At 42.8% G+C, this 24,202-nt stretch overlaps 1 protein-coding gene across 2 annotated transcripts; it reads left to right on the top strand.

Moving 5' to 3' along the window:
• The first annotated feature begins 1,547 nt into the window (after positions 1 to 1,547).
• On the top strand, positions 1,548 to 21,489 carry LOC115115204 (nectin-4-like). 2 transcript variants are annotated; one of them, XM_065014789.1, is made up of 10 exons: positions 1,548 to 2,109; positions 2,387 to 2,458; positions 3,061 to 3,408; positions 8,926 to 9,045; positions 16,710 to 16,812; positions 17,025 to 17,179; positions 19,619 to 19,718; positions 19,845 to 19,887; positions 19,988 to 20,065; positions 20,176 to 21,489. In XM_065014789.1, the coding sequence occupies exons 1-9, from the start codon at positions 2,070 to 2,072 to the stop codon at positions 20,021 to 20,023; spliced, it is 1,017 nt and encodes a 338-aa protein (XP_064870861.1). In that variant the 5' UTR covers positions 1,548 to 2,069; the 3' UTR covers positions 20,024 to 20,065; positions 20,176 to 21,489. The 2 variants fall into 2 exon arrangements, with proteins under 2 accessions (XP_064870861.1, XP_064870856.1); XM_065014784.1 differs by having other exon boundaries at positions 1,550 to 2,109; positions 8,926 to 9,231.
• Positions 21,490 to 24,202: the final 2,713 nt, after the last annotated feature.

Below are 24,202 nucleotides of genomic sequence, written 5' to 3'. Positions count from 1 at the left end.
GGAAAAAGCACAAGGAGGACATTGCAAGGTCTGTCTAACATCTACCCAATGACAGAAACAAAGGAAGATGACCAAGTACAGGTGTGAGTCGTAACACAGCCTTGTGTGCAGTTCCTTGCTTATTGAAAGTACCACACCCTGAAGCACTACTGTGGAAAGAAGGCTTATAACGGCTGGTACAATAAATATCATTGTAAAATGTATTGAAATGTTTGACTTGAGGTGTTTGATGTGGGGGATTGGGGATATGTTCCCAAACAATTGAAAATGAACGTGATTGTTTACCTGAATTGAAATACTTTATTTGACTCCTGGGCTAAATTTCTGAAATAAATCTAATCAAATTTCACGTTACAGTGAAAAGATTACTTACAAGCCCTTTACCACCAATGCAGTTAAAAAAAAAGTGCTGAGTAAAAATTAGATAAGTAAAAAATGTAAATAACAAATAATTAAAGAGCAGCAGTAAAATAACAGCAGAGAGGCTATATACAGGGGGTACGGGTACAGAGTCAATGTGCGGGGGCACAGGTTAGTCAACGTAATTGAGGTAATATGAACACTACCGTTCAAAGGTTTGAGGTCATTTAAAATAATAAAATAACATAAAATTGATCAGAAAAACAGTGTAGACATTGTTAATGTTGTAAATGACTATTGTAGCTGGAAACAGCTGTTTTTGTGTATGGAATATCTACAAAGGCGTAATGCTATTTTTTGATTGGAATATCTACATAGGCGTAAATTGTCCAAGAAACTGGAGATCTCGTACAACGCAGTGTTCTACTCCCTTGTCAGAACAGCCCAAACTGTCTCTAACCAGAAAAGAAAGAGGAGTGGGAGGCCCTGGTGTCTAGTTGGAGAAACAGACACCTCACAAGTCCTCAACTGGCAGCTTCATTAAATTGTACCTGCAAAACAAAGAAAAATACATATCTCAGACTGGCCAATAAAATAAAAGATTAAGATGGGCAAAAGACCACAGACACTGGACAGAGGAAGATTGTAAAAAGGTGTTATGGACAGACAAATCTAAGTTTGAGGTGTTCGGGTCACAAAGAAGAATATTCGTGAGACACAGACCAAATGAAAAGATGCTGGAGGAGAGCTTGACACCATCTGTCAAGCATGGTGGAGGTAATGTGATGGTCTGGGGTGCTTTAGTGGTGGTAAAGTGTGAGGTTTGTACAGGGTAAAGGGGATCTTGAAGGAAGGCTATCATTCCATTTTGTAACGCCATGCCATACCCTGTGGACGGCAATTAATTGGAGCCAATTTCCTCCTACAACAGGACAATGACCCAAAGCACAGCTCCAAACTATGCAAGAACTATTTAGGGAAGAAGCAGTCAGCTGATATTCTGTCTATAAAGGAGTGGCCAGCACAGTCACTGGATCTCAACCCTATTGAGCTGTTGTGGGAGCAGCTTGACCGTAAGAAGTGCCCATCAAGCCAATCCAATTTGTGGGAGGTGCTTCAGGAAGCATGGGGTGAAATCTCTTCAGATTACCTCAACAAATTGACAACTAGAATGCCAAAGGTCTGCAAGGCTGTAATTGCTGCAAATGGAGGATTATTTTACAAAGCAAAGTTTGAAGGACACAATTAAAAATCATTATTTATAACCTTGCCAGCGTCTTGACTTGACTTGACTTGAATGGACTATTTCCTATTCATTTTGCAACTCATTTCATGTGTGTTTTCATGGAAAACAAGGACATTTCTAAGTGACCCCAAACTTTTGAACGGTAGTGTATATAGTGTATCATCAGAGAGGGGGGTCCCAAGTCATACAGATTCTGGCCTGTTGTTGTTTTTAACTGTGTTTTTCTTAAAGAAAATACATAATTTTGTCCCATCATTCTTGTTTTTTTTGTAATGAGGCTTATGTGTATGTTTTATAACCAGTATAAGGTTATAAGGCTTTCAAAGAGGAAGCACACAGACTATGAAAGCCAGGAGTCTGCGAGATGATCCACCCCATTGTGCTATAGCTGCTGGGGCTTGCTGAATTAGTGTTTTCCAACAGTAGGAGGACATTTTTCTGTCAGCACAAACGTCAAAAACAAATGTCTGCTATTTCAGCAGAGGAACTTCTATTCATCAAAGGTTAGTGGTCTCTTAAATTTACAGATGCATCTGTTTTGTTCCATTATTACTGACCAATGTAGGACTGGTTGTTTATTTTGGAGAAAAGGTTTTGGCTTCATTGCAAGATGTGCATAGTCTACATCAAAGAGTTATGATTGCAGACCAATGCTTGAATACATTTTATTGCATAGAACATTATTTTACATACAGCTCAGCCTACATAACTGTCTTACATAAACAATGAATAGATCCAATTTTAAAATGTAATATAATTACATTTCCCCTCTGATCCTAGCAATGAGAAGAGCAAATATGTTACTGAAGCTGAGCTGTGTGATTCTGCTCATCATCCAGAGGGATACAGAAAGTAGGTTTCCAATTGTCATAAAATGTCATACTATTGAGATCATGTTTTTGTCTCTTTCTTCTTATTGACACAAGGCAAGACAGTAACACCCAACAAACACACAATCCCACCATTCAACTGTAGTCCTTGTCCTTTTAGGGTACATAAGGCACACACATCAGCTCAGTGTGTTTACTATGTTTTTAACTCAGGATGTTAACTATGTTTTTAGCTCAGTAGTTTTGAGACATGCTGAGCATTCACAAGTATCTGGGAATGTATTGAATATCTTAGTCTTGATTAAGTGTTAGTATAGAGTCAGGGCTTTTGGCTTATTATTCTAATAACATATTCACTATGTAATTTCAGCCTAGACTGAACCCAGATCAGTGCGTGCTTTAGCCATCTCCTCTGACTATGGCTGTCCAAATGGGGTTAGGGTCAAAGATTGAGTAATAGCCACATTTCAGCATCAATAGGATTTCATAGTTCATAAGCACAGCTAAATACGAATAATGGTCTTGTCTGTGTGTTTAGTTATCATCTCTGTTTATTAGAGTTCATAAACATCTATTCTACAGGTATCTTCTGGACTGTTTTTTAGGCTTGTGTTTTCTCTACAGGTACACGGGTCATTGGTGAATGCAGGACTGTGGTACTGGGGGAGGATGTGGACTTATACTGCAGACTGATAGAGACAACTGAGGACCTCGAACAGATAACATGGCAGAAAAGTACTGCGGAAGAAACACAGAACCATAATTTTATGCTGATTAATCCCCATGGGGTTACTACATTCATTGCACCGAATGGATTGAGTGGTAGAGTCCAGTTTATTGGGAACCCATCAGAAAACCTTGGATCTATTCGAATAACAGCTGTCAGACTGCTTGATGAAGGCACCTTCACATGTATCTTCAGTGTTTTCCCCAGTGGAGCATACAATACAGAGATACGTCTGACTGTGCTAGGTAAGAACTCTTTCTTCACTCTTTGCGTCACTGTTTCTATGATTGACAGTGTGGAAAGACTAAATGTGATAATCAATACTAGAAAGGTAAGTTGGTAGTTTCATAATTCAAGTGAAGCAAGAGCAGAGCCCTCATCTACAGAACCCTCATCTTCCATCTTCTCTGCGCTTAGAAAAAAAGGTTCCCAACGGGTTCTTTCCAGAGGGATACGATTCAACCTTTTTTTCTTTTTTTTTTATTATTATTTTTTTTACCTTTATTTTACTAGGCAAGTCAGTTAAGAACAAATTCTTATTTTCAATGACGGCCTAGGAACAGTGGGTTAACTGCCTGTTCAGGGGCAGAACGACAGATTTGTACCTTGTCAGCTCGGGGGTTTGAACTTGCAACCTTCCGGTTACTAGTCCAACGCTCTAACCCTGCCGCCCCTTTAACCTTTTTTTATCCTAAGAACTTTTTTTGGAATAAATAGTTATTTGATGATTCTGTGGCAGTCATACAATTTTGTCAGCCGGTTATTGCCATGCAAATAAAGACTGCATGTCTCACGGTATCTGACTGTTACTTAACATAATCATGTTTAGCTTCTCCGGACCTCCACACATACAAGTTGCTGATATGCGCCTTTGGAATATCTACATAAAAAAAATTGAATAAATAAGTTTAATATACACCATCACAATAAATAAATGTATTATTTTAATCAGGTCTAAAGAAACATTATGATATGAAGAAAATGTATTTCAGAATAACAAAATATGAGTTGGCCTACTGCGTGCTATGTGGCTATGCTCCATGCCATATGCTGTAGGCTTGTTAATTTAGCTGACAAGATATTCTTTAAGTCCCGTGCCATTATTTTATTTTATATGATTTTATATTATGAAGAATGTAATTGAAGGATATTTTTCTTGAAACATGTCCTATATGCTAGATTTAGAGTTGGGCTGTTGATGATTTGAGAAAGAAGAAAAAAAGCTTGCGCTCTGTTCCTTTCCTCAGGGTGCACTGCTGTTCTCTCATCAAGTGATTTTCACATCAGACTATTCTCAAATTAATCTTGTCTTTACCAATGTAAAATACATGTCATCTGTATGCACTCGATTAGGGAATGGAGGCCGCCAGTTTTCCCGACAGTCTGATATTCAATGATGATAGATAGGCCACTTTGGTTTTATAGTGGAGCATGTGCTTAAGAGCAGCTGAGAAATAAATACAATAACACTTATTTCACTCCACGCATTAACCACTGTTTGAGGAGTATGCTGTCGCTGCCCAACAGGTGATATGTCACCTAAACGCTGTATGCCATGGGCTCTCCAATCGTATTCCTGCAGCTACCCAGTGCTTAATTTGGGAAACCAGAATGCTGATATACATATGCATAAGCTCTAATGTGCATATGGATGTTCTGAATTAATCATCACCTTGTGAGCTCTGTCCATTTTGTTACACTGTTTCAACCTCCTGTTGAACTTCTTTCTTCAAATTGATCATCACAGTGAGGTGAGTTTTAAAAGTATGAAAAAGCTGTTTTGATGATAAGTGTTTGGTGTGATTTTCGATTGCACTTGCACTGTTCTCAAAAGTGATTATGCATCTCATGGTTTATTATAAAGGTGTGTTTTTATGGTGAAAATTATCTTCCAAAACTTGAAACTCACCCCCAGCCTATGTATGCCAGTAGGCTATACTGGTTATAAAGCAAATTAATGTGCTTAATTTTAAGCTGTTACTTGGCCACTTTAGTTGTGATACAAACCTTATCAAAACATGTAGGTATATGGGCTAGGGTACATGAGGTGTGCAACGATTATTTGCAGTGGTGTAAAGTACTTAAATATATGTACTTTAAAGTACTCCTTAAAGTAGTTTTGGGGGTATCTGTACTTTCCTTTAATATTTCTATTTTTGACAACTTTTACATTTACTTTACTACATTTCTGAAGAAAATATTATACTTTTTACTCCATGCATTTTCCCTGACAAAGAAAAGTAATTTTTTTAAAGAGGTAGATCAGCTTTAATGTTGCAGATAGATTCTAACTTACATCAATGTAATTGTCTGCATCACTTCCAATCCCCCATGTATTCTTTGCAAATATATATATATATACACATACATACATACACACATAGATAAATACAGATCCCATTTTTTTAAATATATTTGACTTTATTACTTTCTAATCCTACCACCCGTCCCCTAATTGGAGTAAACTAGTGAATACTATTTACATTTTATGGACGCAGTCAATTTTACAATAGTTCTATTTTCTTTGTTTTTACTCCTGTCTTTCTCTACCCTCAACCTCTCCCTGTTCTGTGACAGGTGCACGATAATGATCCATTCTAAATAAAAACTAATTTCTCACATATATTATTTCGTATATGAAAAGACAACACTAAATTAAGAATAGTCTGATGGGTGACAATATTAGCCGATCACTTGTGAATGATGTATTATCACTTAGGAATGAAGCCCAGGTTGTTCAGTAAGGCAAGACACAGCTTGCCTTTATTTTGCAACTTTTTCAAATCATCAGTGGTGGAAAAAGTACCAAATGGTCATACTTGAATAAAAGTATAAATACCTTAATAGAAAGTTACTCAAGTAAAAGTGAAATTTACCACGTAAAATACTACTTGAGTAAAAGTCTAAAAGTATTTGATTTAAAAAAATACTTAATTATCAAAAGAAAATGTAATTGCTAAAATATACTTAAGTATGAAAAGTTAAAGTTAAAATATAAATAATTTCTAATTTCTTATATTAAGCAAATCAGACTGCACCATTTTATTGCTTTAAAAATGTACAGATAGCCACGGGCACACTCCAACAGTCAGACATGATTTACAAAAGATGCATTTGTGTTTAGTGAGTCCGCCAGAACATAGGTAGTAGGGATGATCACGTGTTCTCTTGATAGGGAGTGAATTTCACAATTTTCCTGTTTTGCTGAACATTCAAATGTATTGAATTGAATTAAATTTATTTTGGGTAACAGAATATAGTATTAATTAAAACGCTTGTGTCCAAAGTGGTTGTCAATGGTAAAAACAATAACACACATAATGATTGTAAGGATCTGGGTGTAACTGGTGCAGAGGAGTCAGGCGCAGGACAGCAGAGATGAGGAACACAAAGAAATTTACTCAAAATATCAAAATACATGAAGTAACACCAGGCCCCAAACAACGGACCGAACTTACAATAAACAAACACGCACAAAAACCATGGGGAAAACAGAGGGTTAAATAATAAACATGTAATTGTGGAATTGAAACCAGGTGTGTAAAACAAAGACAAAACAAATGGAAAATGAAAGTGGATCGGCGATGGCTAGAAGGCCGGTGACGTCGAACGCCGAACGTCGCCGAAACAAGGAGAGGGGACGACCCGGAGGATGAGGTGCAGGGAGATCCGGATGGAGACGGTGGAACTCCCGCAGCAACGAAGGGTCCAAAACGTCCTGCACTGGCACCCAGCATCTCTCCTCCCTTCCTTCCCACTCCACAAACGGGTAAAGAACATAGCCCACATTGCCTGGCGTAGGTTCAGTCTCCTCGCCGCCCGGATGTACTCCAGATTGCGGTGGTCAGTCCAGATGAGAAAAGGGCGTTTAGCCCCCTTAGGTCAATGACTCCACACCTTCAGAGCCTTGACAACAGCCAAAATCTCTCGGTCCCCCACATCATAGTTTCGCTCCACCGGGCTGAGTTTCTTTTTAAAAAAGTGCAGGGGCTGAGCTTTGGTGGTGTACCCGAGCGTTGAGAGAGCATGGCTCCTATCCCAGCCTCGGACGTGTCCACCTCCACTATGAACGCCAAAGAGGGATCCGGATGAGCCAGCACGGGAGCCGAGGTAAACAGAGCCCTCAGGTGACCAAAAGCCCTGTCCGCCTCAGCCGACCACTGCAGTCGCACCGGTCCCCCCTTCAGCAGTGAGGTAATGGGAGCTTTCCCGTGTTAGGAGTCGGCCAATTACGCACGGCTGAAATGCGGTCATTCTCCATCTCCACCCCTGACATGGAAATGTGGTACCCTAGGAAGGAGACGGACTGTTGGAAGAACAGACATTTCTCAGCCTTGACGTACAGGTCATGCTCCAACAGTCGACCATGCACCCTGCACACCAGCGGAGAAATGCGGAGTATATCAGAATGTCGGCGATATACATCACTACACCCTGCCCGTGCAGGTCCCGGAAAATCTATCTATAGTATTTTCACTTTGGATGAATTGCGTGCCTAGTTAAATAAAGGTTCAAATAAATATAGGTTATAAGTTAAATATACTTAAGTACAGTGGTAAAAAAAGTACTCAATTGTCATACTTGAGTAAAAGTACAAAGTAAAAGTAAATGCTATCCATCATATTCCTTATACTTAGCAAACCAGAAGGCACAATCTTCTTCTTATTTTTAATTAGGGACAGACAGGTGCACACTCAGACATAATTTATAAACACAATAGTTGTGTTTCGCGAGTCTGCCAGATCATAGGCAGTAGGGATGACAACGCGTTATATTGATAGGTGCCATAATTCTGTCCTGCTTGAGCATTATAAATGTAAGGAGTACCTTTAGATGCAAAGGGAAAATGTACGGAGTAAAATGTACATTATTTTCTTTAGGGAGGTAGTGGAGTAAAAGTAATAGTTGTCAAAAGTATTAATAGTAAAGTACAGATACCCCCACAACTACTTAAGTAGTACTTAAAACTAGTATTACTTAAGTACTTTACACCACTGGTCTAGCCTATAGAAAGCTGATGGGATACTCCCTCCCCTTTTTAATGGAGGCCATCAAAACTCTGTCTTCTCATGCAATTGCATAGCCTATAGAAATGTGTTTGATTATTATAGATTTTCAATTACCTTTGCAATGATGTTAGAGGGACAATAGTGTGCAAAGTACCAAGCAGTAAGCAAGATTGAAAGGCTACTAATGACCATCAGCAGCATCAGAGCTTGGAGAAGCCTAAACACCCATAACCATTCCCACCATTATCATATTTCCCAGCATGCTCTATTGCAGGTAGATTTGTTTGTTTCAATATCTGTGTTTTGGTATTAACCTTATGCTACACGGAAAAAAATAACAATCTTTTTCTAAAATGTTTTGATCTTTTAATAGTTAGACTTATTGCACCCGTTAGTTACTGAGATAGTTGTTCCAGTTTAGTTTCCCTGTAATGCTCCGGGTGTCATGGGTGTGGAGTCAAACGCAGGAGACAGAGAGTGCAATGCTGTGCGTCTTTAATAGCACCAACGCACTACAGGGTGCTCACAATAGTAACGGCCCCAAACACAGGGAATGAAAATGTACAACGGAAAAATCACGACCAGGCACTAACACTAAATAGATAACATGAAATGGTTTATTTAAAGTTTGTTGGACATATAACATGAGCATTGGTGAGGTCTGTTTTGGTAGTTTTTCCATGTATAGTTCCACATTTACAATGAGTTTCTTGTTCATGTTTTCTGTTCTCTTTGTTTGTTTCCTGGCCATAGTTCCTCCAGTAGTGAGTGTGACAATTGATGTTCCTCCTGTCACTGGGAAGAATGAGGTTGTCTTGGCAACCTGTATGGCTGCTGGTGCCAAGCCACAGGCAGATGTGAAGTGGAAGTCAGGTACGTTTGGCAGTTTGTTGAGGACAGTGACTAACTTCATACAGCACACCAATGGAACCACCACAGTACTCAGCCACCTGCTCGGGTTGCCAACCAGAGCAGCCAATCAGCAGCAGGTCCAGTGTGTGGTCAACCAGTCTGCCCTGGCAACAGAAAGGAGCTACAACTACACCATAGACATCCACTGTAAGTATACACTCCACTACTACTGCCCTACCCTATAGACAGACACAGTAAATATATTCTACTACCACTGTCCTACACCATATACATCTAACGTAAGTATATATTATACTACTCACTATAGACATCCCTACCCTATAGACAGACACAGTAAATATATTCTACTACCACTGTCCTACACCATATACATCTAACGTAAGTATATATTATACTAGCACTCTCCTTCACTATAGACATCCACTGTAAATATACACTCCACTACTACTGCCCTACCCTATCGTCAGACACAGTAAATATATTCTACTACCACTGTCCTACACTAGCCGCATCCACTGTACATTTATATTCCACTATCAATGTCATAGACCATAGACATCCACTGTATGTATAGAGTCTCACTGTCTATGTATAGAGTCTTACTGGCTGTAGCCTAGTAGCCCTCTTGTCAGAGTCATGTTTATAAGTGGCAGGGAAGTCAGGCGCAGGAGAGTCAAATGGAGTGTAATGTAGTCTTTTAATACATGTCCACTAAACATGCTCCAAACACTAAATGTACATACATAAATAAATCCGTTGCACACCCATACAACTATAAAAACCACACTGACATAAAACAATCTCTGACAAAGACATGAGGGGAAACAGAGGGTTAAATACACAACCGGTAATGAATGGGATTGAAACCAGGTGTGTAGGAAGACAAGACAAAACCAATGGAAAATGAAAAATGGATCAATGATGGCTAGAAGACCGGTGACTTCGACCGCCGAGCACTGCCCGAACAAGGAGGGGGCACCGATTTTGGCAGAAGTCGTGACAGTACCCCCCCTTGACACGCGGCTCCAGCAGCGCGTCGACACCAGCCTCGGGGATGATCCGGAACCCAGCATCTCTCCTCCGGCCTGTACCCCCTCCCAGTCCACGAGGTACTGAAGGCCCCTCGCCCGACATCTCGAATCCAAAATGGATCGAACAGAGTACGCTGGGACCCCGATGTCTAGAGGAGGCGGAGGAACATCACGCACTTCAGCCTCCTGGAGCGGGCCAGCCACCACCGGCCTGAGGAGAGACACATGGAACGAGGGGTTAATACGGTAATTAGTGGGCAGTTGTAACCTATAACATACCTCGTTCACTCTCCTCAGGACTTTAAACGGCCCCACAAACCGCGGACCCAGCTTCCGGCAGAGCAGGCAGAGGGGCAGGTTTCGGGTTGAGAGCCAGACCCTGTCCCCTGGTGCGAACACCGGGGCCTCACTGCGGTGACGTTCTGCGCCAACTTTCTGGCGCGCTGAAGGTGGACGTGGGCTGCCTCCCAGGTTTCCTCAGCGCACCGAAACCAATGGTCCACCGCAGGAGCCTCAGTCTGACTCTGATGCCAAGGAGACAGAACCGGCTGATACCCTAATACACATTGAAAGGCAGTAAGGTTAGTGGAGGAGTGATGTAGCGAGTTCTGGGCCATCTCTGCCCAGGGCACGAACTTCGCCCACTCCTCCGGCCGGTCCTGGCAATAAGACAGCAAAAACCTACCCACAGCCTGGTTAACTCTATCCACCTGCCCATTACTCTCAGGGTGAAAACCTGAGGTAAGACTAACCGAGACCCCCAGACGTTCCATGAACGCCTTCCAGACCCTTGATGTGAACTGGGGACCCCAATCAGACACTATATCCTCAGGCACCCCATAGTGCCGTAAAACGTGTGTAAACAGGGCCTCCGCAGTTTGTAAAGCCTTAGGGAGACCAGGCAAAGAGAGGAGACGACAGGACTTCAAAAACCGATCCACAACGACCAGGATCGTGGTGTTACCCTGTGTAGGTGGAAGATCAGTTTAAAAAATCCACCGACAGGTGCGACCACGGCCGCTGTGGAACAGGGAAAAGGTTGTAGCTTACCTCCGGGCACGTGTCTAGGAGCCTTGCACTGGGCGCACACCGAGCAGGAGGAAACATAAATCTTCACGTCCTTAGCTAAAGTGGGCCATCAGTACCTCCCATCAAGACAGCGCATCGTCCGACCTATCCCAGGATGACCAGAGGAGGGTGATGTGTGAGCCCAATAGATCAATCGGTCGTGGACAGTAGATGGAATGTACAGACAACCAGCTGGACACTCAGGGGGAGAGGGCTCTGCACGTGACGCCCACTCAATGTCCGCGTCCAGCTCCCGCACTACTGGCGCCACCAAACACAAAGCTGGGAGTATGGGAGTAGGATCCATGGACCGCTCCTCTGTGTCATACAGCCGGGACAATGCGTCTGCCTTCACGTTCTGGGAGCCTGGTCTGTAAGAAAGAGTAAAAACTAAACGAGTGAAAAACATGGCCCACCTTGACTGGCGAGGATTCAGTCTCCTCGCTTCCCGGATGTACTCCAGATTGCGATGGTCAGTCCAGATGAGAAAAGGGTGTTTAGCCCCCTCAAGCCAATGCCCCCACGCCTTCAAGGCTTTTACGACAGCTAACAGCTCCCAGTCCCCCACATTATAGTTTCGCGCCGCCGGGCTGAGCTTCTTCGAAAAGAAAGCACAGGGGCGGAGCTTCTGTGGCGCACCCGAACTCTGAGAGAGCACTGCTCCTATCCCAGCTTTGGATGTGTCCACCTCCACTATGAATGGCAAAGAGGGATCCGGATGAGCCAACACAGGAACCGAGGTAAACAGAGTCTTCAGGGGCCTAAAAGCCCTGTTCGCCTCAGCCGACCACTACAAGCGCACCGGCCCCGGTAGTAATTGGCAAACCCTAAAAAACGCTGCACGGCTGCAATGCGGTAGCTCTCCATTTCCACTCCTGATGTGGAAATCCGATGCCCTAGGAAGGAGATGGATTGTTGGAAGAAAAAGCATTTCTCAGCCTTGACATATAGATCATGCTCCAACAGGCGACCAAGCACTTTGCGCACCAGGGACACATGCTCGGTGCGTGTAGCGGAGTATATCAGGATATCATCGATATACACCACTACACCCTGCCTGTGCAGGTCCCTTAAGATCTCATCTACAAATGATTGGAAGATTGATGGAGCATTCATCCACCCATATTGCATGACAAGGTACTTATAATGACCCGAGGTGGTGCTAAATGCCGTCTTCCACTCATCACCCTTCCGAATACGCACCAGATTGTACGCACTCCTGAGGTCCAATTTTGTGAAGAAGCGTGTCCAGTGCATTAACTCAATAACTGTAGTTATAAGAGGTAGAGGGTAACTATATTTCACCGTGATTTTATTGAGACCTCGATAATCAATGCACGGGCGCAAACCGCCATCCTTCTTCACAAAAAGGAAACTCGAAGAGATGGGTGAAATGGAGGGCTGAATGTACCCCTGACGCAGGGATTCAGAGGCATATGTCTCCATAGCCACCGTCTCCGCTTGCGACAGGGGATACATGTGACTCCTGGGATATGCAGCGTCTACAAGGAGATCTATCGCACAATCCCCCCATCGATGGGGTGGTAATTGAGTCGCCTTCTATTTTACAGATGGCAAGAGCCAAATCGGCATATTCTGGGGGAATGCGCATGGTGGAGACCTGGTCTGGACTTTCCACCGTAGTAGCACCAACAGAAACCCCTAAACACCTACCTGAGCACTCTCGTGACCACCCCGTGAGATCCCTCTGTGGCCAAGAAACAGTGGGGTTATGGCAAGCTAACCAGGGTAGGCCTAGCACCACAGAATACGCAGGAGAATTAATAAGGAAAAGACTAATCTTCTCCTTGTGACCCTCCTGCGTTATCATACACAAAGGACCGGTGACCTCCCTGATAAACTCTGACCCTAATGGTCGACTATCTAAGGCATGAACAGGGAAAGGCATATCCAAGAAACAATAGAGATCCCTAAACTATGAGCTAAACTTTTATAAGGGGGGGGGGTCAGTAAAAGTGACAGAGACAAACATTAGTGCAACATAGGGCTCTGGATGAGAATGGTGCCTACTCGCCTGGGGTGATGCCAGAGTGCCCTGCCTGCCTTCTCTATTCCCAGAGGAACCAACCCGGCACCGACCAGCAGTGTGCCCTCTACAACCATAGATGGTGCTCCAGCGGGAACACCCTCCGGTCTCCCTGCGCACCATCCCTCCCAATTCCATAGGTTCGGGAGAGAGGGTGCGGGAGGATGGAACAACCAGACCCCGATCTAGATGTCCACGAGTAGCCAGCATGTTGGCCAGCTCCCGACGGACATCCTCGCGTAGACTACAACGGTAATGGTCGATCAGGGCCCTCTCGCTCCATCCAGCACCAGCAGCCAGGGTCCTAACCTCCAGAGCAAACTCCTGTGCACTCCTCGTCTCCTGCCTCAGATGATAGAGGCGCTCACCCGCCGCTCTGCCTTCGGGTGGGTGGTCGAATACTGTCTTGAAATGGCGGGTGAACTCCTCAAAATGGTCCAACTTCGCATCCTCCTCTCTACACTGCACTGGCCCACTCCAGGGCTTTCCCGGTGAGGCACGAGACGAGGGCACAGCTCTTCTCACGGTCCGATGGAACTGGAGAGACCATGGCCAGGTACAAGTACAGTTTAAGGAGAAAACCCTGGCAGCCGGCAGTATCTCCGTTGTATCCCGTGGGTGGGGATAAATGGATCTTATTAGGTTCAGGAGGAGAAAAAGCGTTCAAGGGAGATCCCGGTTGTGGTGGTGGAGGTGCTGGAAATACTCTGTCTCTCCCAGCGGTCCATATTCTGGACAACGCGATCCATGGCGGCGCTCAGACTGTCAATCTCCTGCGCTTGTTCCATGACGCGTTACTCCATCTCCATGAGCGAAGAATCTTCTCCTCTAATCAGTCCATATGTCACTGTCGTGAGGAGAGACAGACCAAGGCGCAGCGTGATTAAAGTTCCACATCTTTTAATAAAGTGAAACTTCCAAACAAAACAATAAAAAAAACAATGAACCGTGACATCAGTGGTGCTACATGCACATAAACAAAACAACATCCTACAACCCAGGTGGGAACAATGGAGAACTTAAAGTATGATCCCCAATTAGCCACTAGCCACTTTAAACAATGCTACCTAATATAATGTTTACATACCCTACATTATTAATCTCATATGTATACGTATATACTGTACTCTATATCATCTACTGCATCTTTATGTAACACATGTATCACTAGCCACTTTAACTATGCCACTTTGTTTACATACTCATCTCATATGTATATACTGTACTCTATACCATCTACTGTATCTTGCCTATGCCGCTCTGTACCATCACTCATTCATATATCTTTATGTACATATTCTTTATCCCCTTACACTTGTGTCGGAACTAGAAGCATAAGCATTTCGCTACACTCGCATTAACATCTGCTAACCATGTGTATGTGACAAATACAATTTGATTTGATTTGATTTGAATTAGAGACAATGATAATCAGCTGCTTCTAATTGGGAACCATACCAAGTACACCAACATAGAAATAGGAAAACTAGAACACCCCCCTTGTCACGCCCTGACCTACAACACCATAGAGAACCAAGGGATCTCTATGGTCAGGGCTTGACACCATGTCTGTCTATACACTCTTAGAAAATAAGGTTCTATCCTAGAACCAACAGGAGAAGCCTTTGAAGAGAATCCTTTGAATAACCCCCTATTAGATCCAGGTAGAATCCATTTGGTTCCAGGTAGAACCCTTTTAGGTTCCAGGTAAAACCATTTGCACAGAGGAAAGCCTTTGATCTAGCCCGTAACAGCTGTTATTTTCTTTAGCTTAAACATAGTTCTGAGGCACAGAGTGGTATGGACCTTTACAAGGCTTTCATTGTACCGCTCCTCTACTGAAAGTAATCAAACTGAAATGAAGGAAGATAAGGTTTTGCCTCATCTGAGCTTTGGGCCAGTAACTGAAAGGTTGCTAGATTGAATCCCTGAGCTGACAAGGTAAACATCTGTCGTTCTGCCGCTGAACAAGGCAGTTAACCCACTGTTCCTAGGCCGTAATTGTAAATAAGAATTTGTTCTTAACTGACTTGCCTCTTTAAACAAACGTTCAATTAAAATAAAACAAATCTGTGGATTAAAGTTCCACTCCTGTCATTGTTATAGTTGTAATATAGCTGTCTTGGTATTGGTGTCTGAGTGTAGGTCTTTTTACATTCTATACCTGCAGTAACTGTAATCACCTCTCTGTTTCTCTTTCTCTGTCTCTCAAATCAAAGAAAATTCAATGTTGCTTATCACATACGCCGACTACAACTGGTGTAGACTTTACAGTGAAATGCTTGCTTAAAATCCTTTCCCAACGATGCAGAGTTTAAAAAATAAATTCAATAGTAACTAACACAAGAGGAATAAAACAAAATACGCAAGAATTGAGCTATATGCAAGGAGTACCAGTACGAGATCAATGTGCAGAGGTACGAGGTAGTTGAGGTAGATATGTACATGAAAGCAGGGTCAAGTGACTAGGCATCAGGATAGTAATAATAATAGTATAATAAAGAACAGAGTAGCAGCAGCAAATTATGTGTAAAAGTCTGTGTGTGTATGTTAGAGTGTGAGTGTCCGTCTGTATTTGTGTGTTTGTGTTGTGTCAGTATGCGTGTGTGTGTGTGTGTGTGTGTGTGTGTGTGTGTGTGCATATTTAGTGTTTGAATGTGTGATGGATTTGTCTGGGAGTGACAGTGTAGTGTGGGTGTGTAAGTGAGTGTGTGTATATGGTGTGTATAAATAGTCTAGTGAGGGTGCGTAGGGTCAGTATATATCAGGTCAGTGTATATGTAAAATGTAGAGTCAGTGCAAGATAGAGTCAGTACAGATAGTTTAGGTACCATAATTGATTATTTAGCAGCCTTATGGCTTATGGGTAGAAGCTGTCTCTGAGCCTGTTGGTCCTAGAGCCGATGCTCCGGTACCGTTTACCGGACGGTAGCAGAGTGAACAGTCTATGGTTAGGGTGGCTGGACTCTTTGGCAATTTACCAGGTCTTCCTCTGGGACCACTTGCTATAGAGATTCTGGATGGCAGGGAGCTCAGCCCCTGTGATGTACTGGGCTGTCTGCATCAACTTTTGTAGCGCTTTGCGGTCAAGGGCAGTGGAATTGCCATACCAAGCGATGATGCAGCTACATATTTTTTTGAGGATCTGAGGGCCCATTCTCTTCAGGACTGTGCGGGTGAATGTGGACCATGTTAAGTACTTACAGATGTGGACGCCACATGTGGACTCCACAACTGCCCCGTCGATGTGGATGGAAGTGCTATCCCTTCTTTCTCATATAGTCCACAAACAACTCCTTTGTCACCACACTGCTAAGTCTTTGACTTCCTCCCTGTTCTTACTGTATATGAGTTTGAACCATCACTTTAGTCTCTCTCTCTCTCTCTCTCTCTCTCTCTCTCTCTCTCTCTCTCTCTCTCTCTCTCTCTCTCTCTCTCTCTCTCTCTCTCTCTCTCTCTCTCTCTCTCTCTCTCTCTCTCTCTCTCTCTCTCTCTCTCTCTCTCTCTCTCTCATATAGATCCACCTCAGACAGTGAACGTTACCTTTAGTGAGGCCTCTAAAGCCACAGTCTTACGATGTGTAGCAGATGGCAACCCACACCCCAACTACACCTGGAGCAGGTACTTACTCCTATGTAAACTATTTCATACCAGTTTAAATGTAAATGTTATCTAAACATGTTAAGACATGAGATCTAAATAAGCTAAAGGACAGTTGTTGAATTATGCTGGCAGTCAAATCATGCCTTTGTCTTTAACACACACACACACACGCACACATACAGTCACACACATACTCTCAGCCCCTCTCCTTCTCTCTCTCTCCCCCTCAGAGTGGCCCAGCCATGGCCTGGGTCTTCAGTGAGAGCAGAGGGAGACATACTGCACTTCCTCAGTCTCAGCTCTGAGCTGAATGGTCTCTATGTCTGTGAGGCCTCCAACCCCTACGGACGAGCAACTGGTTCCCTCAATGTACACATATCCTCTGGTGAGATGCACCTGACACTCACACACACACACACACACACACACACACACACACACACACACACACACACACACACACACACACACACACACACACATTCATACTAGTTGCTTATAATTGATTGATTGCCTAATTTATTGAATACTTTATTGTCCCATAGGGACATTTGTCTGATAAATATACAGGCTTTCCTGGTATACACATGAAACACATATATGAGGTTGAGAAATGTGTTGTATCATGGATAACAAAGTTGAGCCAGATGTTCACTTATCTTTCACTGCATGTGTCAATATCAGACTTCTGGCCTCATTACCCTTTCTATGGGAAGGTACTGTATAGCCATTACTAAGATGGTCATGATACACACTTATCTCTTACTGCATATGTACATGTCGTTTAACCTACAGTCATGGCCGAAAGTTTTGAGAATGACACAAATATTGATTTCCACAAAGTTGGCTGCTTCAGTGTCTTTAGATGTTTTTGTCAGATGTTACTATGGAATACTGAAGTATAATTATAATCATTTCATAAGTGTCAAATGCTTTTATTGCCAATTACATGAAGTTGATGCAAAGAGTCAATATTTGCAGTGTTGACCCTTCTTTTTCAAGACGTCTGCAATCCGCCCTGGCATGCTGTCAATTAACTTCTGGGCCACTGATGGCAGCCCATTCTTGCATAATCAATGCTTCACCTGCCTCTTGAGGATTGACCACAAGTTCTCAATGGGATTAAGGTCTGGGGAGTTTCCTGGCCATGGACCCAAAATATCGATGTTTTGTTCCCTGAGCCACTTAGTTATCACTTTTGCCTTATGGCAAGGTGCTCTATCATGCTGGAAAAGGCATTGTTCCTCACCAAACTGTTCCTGGATGGCTGGGAGAAGTTGCTCTCGGAGGATGTGTTGGTACCATTCTTTATTCATGGCTGTGTTCTTAGACAAAATTGTGAGTGAGCCCACTCCCTTGGCTGAGAAGCAAACCCACACATGAATGGTCTCAGGATGCTTTACTGTTGGCATGACACAGGACTGATGGTAGCTCTCACCTTGTCTTCTCCAGACAAGCTTTTTTCCGGATGCCCCAAACAATCGGAAAGGGCATTCATCAGAGAAAATGACTTTACCCCAGTCCTCAGCAGTCCAATCCCTGTACCTTTTGCAGAATCTCAGTCTGTCCCTGATGTTTTTCCTGGAGAGAAGTGGCTTCATTTGCTGCCCTTCTTGACACCAGGCCATCCTCCAAAAGTCTTTGCCTCACTGTGCGTGCAGATGCACTCACACCTGCCTGCTGCCATTCCTGAGCAAGCTCTGTACTGGTGGTGCCTCGATCCCGCAGCTGAATCAACTTTAGGAGACGGTCCTGGCGCTTGCTGGACTTTCTTGGGCACTCTGAAGCCTTCTTCACAACAATTGAATCGCTCTCCTTAAAGTTCTTGATGATCCGATAAATGGTTGATTTAGGTGCAATCTTACTGGCAGCAATATCCTTGCCTGTGAGTGTAAAGGGATTCTTCCTGGGAAGGAGAGGCGGACTAAAATGCAGCGTGGTTATAATTCATGGTTCTTTAATAATGAAACTATACATGAATTAACTACAAAACAAGAAACGTGAAAACCCAAAACAGTCCTGTGTGGTACAAACACTGACACAGGAGACAACCACCCACAAAACCCAACACAAAAAAGGCTCCCAATATGGCTCCCAATCAGAGACAATGACTAACACCTCCCTCTGATTGAGAACCATATCAGGCCCAAACACAGAAACAGACAAACAAGACATCCAACATAGAATGCCCACTCAGATCACACCCTGACCAAACAAAACATAGAAACATACAAAGCAAACTATGGTCAGGGTGTGACAGTGAAGCCCTTTTTGTGCAAAGCAATGATGACGGCACGTGTTTCCTTGCAGGTAACCATAATTGACAGAGGAAGAACAATGATTTCAAGCACCACCCTCCTTTTGAAGCTTCCAGTCTGTTATTTAAACTCATTCAGAATGACAGAGTGATCTCCAACCTTGTCCTCGTCAACACTCAACCTGTGTTAACGAGATAATCACTGACATGATGTCAGCTGGTCCTTTTGTGGCAGGGCTGAAATGCAGTGGATATTTTGGGGGGGGATTCAGTTAATTAGCATGGGAAAGAGGGACTTCGTAATTAATTGCAATTCATCTGATCACTCGTCATAACATTTTGGAGTATATGCAAATTGCCATCATACAAACTGAGACAGCAGACTTTGTGAAAATTAATATTTGTGCCATTCTCAAAACTTTTGGCCACGACTGTAGTATTATCTCTTTGTTTTCTGCAGGAAAGTGTTTGCATCAGAGCCATTATGTTTCCTAGGGCAACAAGATTACATGTCATTATAAATGAAGACTGTTTCTTATATTAATTGTATCTCCTCTCTCTTCACAGAGTCCTCTGCTGCCTGTTGGGTTCTACTCGTTGTCATTCTCTGTCTGATTGTTGCTGCGGCTGCACTCATATACCGGTGCAAATACGGACAGTTTCCTTGGTAATATCAACTATTGTAATATTATGAACAGAATTTTCCATTACGAAAAAAAATCATTTTCATTTGATGATCATATATTGATTTGGATCAAATTCAGATTATATTTTTTTCTTGACGATATTCCAGGAGTCCAATCATAGCCAATCAACAGTTCCAGGCACCACCACAGGTATGTGACTATGTTAAAGTCCACCATTGTTGTGTGATTAACCTATCTCATCAGCAACCTTTTGCTATGCAATAATAATGTTATAATGTCTGATGACCAGGTTGAGGAAGATGATCCTGGGACGTCTGGGTTCTGACACTCCAAGCCAGGAAGGCGGATAAGGGAGAAGTAACGTGATGTAAGGAACACACATTTTTTAAATTATTATTTTGTATTTTTAATATTATTTATATCTTGTTTGAGGTATTGTCTATTCATGAGGCATGATTATTGTGCTTTTTTAAAAAGAAATCACTGGACAGCCTGAGAACAGATGCCAGAAGAAGCGCAGACATGGAACGGGCGGGCCAGTCCATAGCATCAATGCCTTCCTCTTGCAGGAACTGCTGACACACTCCAGCCACATGAGGTCTAGCATTGTCTTGCATTAGGAGGAACCCAGGGCCAACCGCACCAGCATATGGTCTCACAAGGGGTCTGAGGATCTCATCTCGGTACCTAATGGCAGTCAGGCTACCTCTGGCGAGCACATGGAGGGCTGTGTGGTCCCCTAAAGAAATGCCACCCCACACCATGACTGACCCACCACCAAACCGGTCATGCTGGAGGATGTTGCAGGCAGCAGAACATTCTCCACGACATCTCCAGACTCTGTCACGTCTGTCACATGTGCTTAGTGTGAACCTGCTTTCATCTGTGAAGAGCACAGGGCGCCAATGGCGAATTTGACAATCTTGGTGTTCTCTGTAAGCACAACCCCCACCTGTGGACTTCGGGCCCTCATACCACCCTCATGGAGTCTGTTTCTGACCGTTTGAGCAGACACATGCACATTTGTGGCCTGCTGGAGGTCATGTTGCAGGGCTCTGGCAGTGCTCCTCCTGCTCCTCCTTGCACAAAGGCGGAGGTAGCGGTCCTGCTGCTGGGTTGTTGCCCTCCTACGGCCTCCTCCACGTCTCCTGATGTACTGGCCTGTCTCCTGGTAGCGCCTCCATGCTCTGGACACTACGCTGACAGACACAGCCAACCTTCTGGCCACAGCTCGCATTGATGTGTCATCCTGGATGAGCTGCACTACCTGAGCCACTTCTGTGGGTTATAGACTCCGGCTCATGCTACCACTAGAGTGAAAGCACCGCCAGCATTCAAAAGTGACCAAAACATCAGCCAGGAAGCATAGGAACTGAGAAGTGGTCTGTGGTCACCACCTGCAGAACCACTCCTTTATTGGGGGTGTCTTGCTAATTGCCTGTAATTTCCACCTGTTGTCTATTCCATTTGCACAACAGCATGTGAAATGTATTGTCAATCAGTGTTGCTTCCTAAGTGGACAGTTTGATTTCACAGAAGTGTGATTGACTTGGAGTTACATTGTGTTGTTTAAGTGTTCCCTTTTTTGAGCAGTGTATTTGGTGCATGTTGAATCCAACTAAAGGGAGGTCAGGTATAATCTAAATAACATGTGCAAATGGAGAATATTGTCAGTAATGACTAGACAAACACTGGCTGATGGTGGTACTTGCAGCTGCTCTAAAATGAATTCCTTCATATTATGCAGCCTTATGGGGTCTTGGTACAGTCATAAAAGAAACCGAAACCAAAGGTGTGGCTAGTTTTTTTTACCTAACTAGGCATGTCAGTTAAGAATACATTCTTATTTTCAATGACAGACTAGAACAGTGGGTTAACTGCCTTGTTCAGGTGCAAGAACATCAGATTTGTATCTTGTCGGCTCTGGGATTTGATCTTGCAACCTTTCAGTTACTAGTCCAACGCTCTAACCACTAGGCTACCTGCCACCCATGGCTACTGACCCACTGGGGACAGAAGCTCCACTAACAGCTGCCTTATGATTCACGCATTAACCCTATCCCTGATAAACCCTATGTTATTTGTTTTTTTAGCCTAGTATTAGTGTAGCATGGCATTTTTCGGTCACCAGTAGTTACTGTAGGTAGTTAGTAGTTATAATGCAGTTATTTTCCCTATATTATTAGCTAGAATGCAGGTCTAGTTACAATGCAGATCTTTTCACTAAGTTAATTGTTAGAATGCAGTTTAGAAAGAGACTGTTATGTCATGTCTTGTTCAAAATGTACACACAATTTTCACAAGGCCTTGCTTTGCTTCGTGCACTGTAAAGTCCTTGTATTTCAGCCTTGGAACTAGGAACACACAGGGACAAGCTGTTTCCTGTTCATTGTGGCTCTGTCTGCTTGATTGATGATATGGGAGTGGCTATTATAGACCACGTGTGGGTACAAGGCAGATTAATTCCCTCCTGATCCATGAACTGTTTTAGCCTCAACTTCCTCCCAACCCAATCTTCCAAAATTCGTTAATTCTTATCAAGTTAACCTGTTGCCTCTACTTGGGACGCTTGCGTCCCAACTAGAGCTCTGGAAATGCAAATGCGCTACGCTAAATGCTAATAGTATTAGTTAAAACTCAAAAGTTCATTAAAATACACATGCAGGGTATCAAATTAAAGCTACACTCGTTGTGAATCCAGGCAACAAGTCCGATTTTTAAAATGCTTTTCGGCGACAGCATGAGAAGCTATTATCTGATAGCATGCACCAATACACTACAACAGAAAAGCACAGCAGGGGACGTAAACAAAATAATTAGCATTTCGGCGTTACACAAACCGCACAATAAAATAGAAAACAGTCATTACCTTTCACCATCTTCTTTGTTGGCACTCCTAGATGTCCCATAAACACTATTGGGTCTTTATTTCGATTAAATCGGGCCATATAAAGCCAAGATATCGTTATATGTAGACTGTGTGATAAACGAAAAAAACAGCGATTTCACAACGTAACGTCATTTTTCAAAATTCAAAAAGTAGACGATAAACTTTCACAAAACACTTCGAAATACGTTTGTAATGCTACTTTAGGTATTAGTAAACGTTAATAAGCGATAAAAATCATCCGTAGGCGATGTAAATATCATTAGCTGTCGTCTTGGAAAAAATTTCAGGAGAGATCTGGGCGGAGACCGGAGGTAAGCGGTGCCCCTCTTTCGGTTCAACCAAGAATCAAAGATGATTAAATTCACAAGACTCTCGACAACACGGGGATGCTGTGGGAGTTGAATGCTCGGTCTTATCTAATTCGACTCACTGTTAACAAATGCTGGAAGTGGCGCAAGGATATTTATTTCCATTTTCTGTGATCAGGTTTTCCTGCGCTTTCCGATGTAACGCACGTTATGTAATAGCCACAGTCGTGATTTAACCAGTTTTAAAAACGTCCGAGGGTTTCCTATCCACACATTCTAACCATATGAACGTACTATATTCCTGGCATGAGTAGCAGGGCGCTGAAATGTTGCGCGATTTTTAACAAAATGTTCAAAAAAGTAGAGGGTCGACTGAAGAGGTTAAAGCATTCCTAAAGGTTAACCTAGTGTGCACTTCTGCCTTTTAATCAACAAGAAGAGACATGTCTGTTGGTTTATGGGTGGTAGTGGCAGTAGTTGGTGTGTGTGTACATTACTAGTGTACATTTCTTTGTGTTGGTTTTATTCACACATACTGATTGGTTGGATGCTAATTAATCCTATACTCTTCTGAGTGGGACATGCATTTCGTTCAGTGAAATGTAAAAGAATCCAATATCTCTAGTGACCAGGCACTGCAGTGAACAGTAGCTGTTTGACCACTCAAAAAAGGAGAAGAAGAACATCTGTTAGACGGTTAGCAGTCGTTTCCTTCCTGAGAATATATTTTTAACTACTCTTTAGTTTCAGTGCTTTTGAACATATTGTAAACTGTTAAAAATCATTCAGAGGTTTGTGACTGAGTCTACCTATTATTATAGTATTATTGTATTATTATTATCATTATTATTATTCTATATTATTATAATTATATTTTTACGTGTTGTGTGCAGTATGTAAAGAATTGCTACTTTTATAATATTTTTTATTTAACCTTTATTTTGCCAGAAAGTCCCATTTGGGTTCAGAAAAGGGAGACCTGGCCAGAAGGCTAGCAGAAAATACAAAAGAACACATAGAATTCAAAAGTACAGTGCATACACACAAAACATGGTCACATTACTCAGAGAGATGGGGATGTAAAACAGAGGGGTGAAAAGATTGATGAAAACAAAAAACTGTAAAAAGAACTATCAAGACAAAGAGATATCAGATAATGGACATTGAAACTCTTTCTCTCAAATAAGTCACTGTTTCTGGACTGAATGCTAGTAGCTAAGCCTCCGGCCAAGTTCCTAGATGTATTAATATGCTGTTACTCTGAGCACTAAGTCCATTCTTAGTATCGATGCGAAGGCGCATTGAA

The sequence above is a fragment of the Oncorhynchus nerka genome, linkage group LG3, assembly GCF_034236695.1.
Source record: "Oncorhynchus nerka isolate Pitt River linkage group LG3, Oner_Uvic_2.0, whole genome shotgun sequence".
Taxonomy (NCBI): domain Eukaryota; kingdom Metazoa; phylum Chordata; class Actinopteri; order Salmoniformes; family Salmonidae; genus Oncorhynchus; species Oncorhynchus nerka.
The sequence above is the reverse complement of the archived record's forward strand: the minus strand, read 5'-3'. Positions and strand labels throughout refer to the sequence as shown.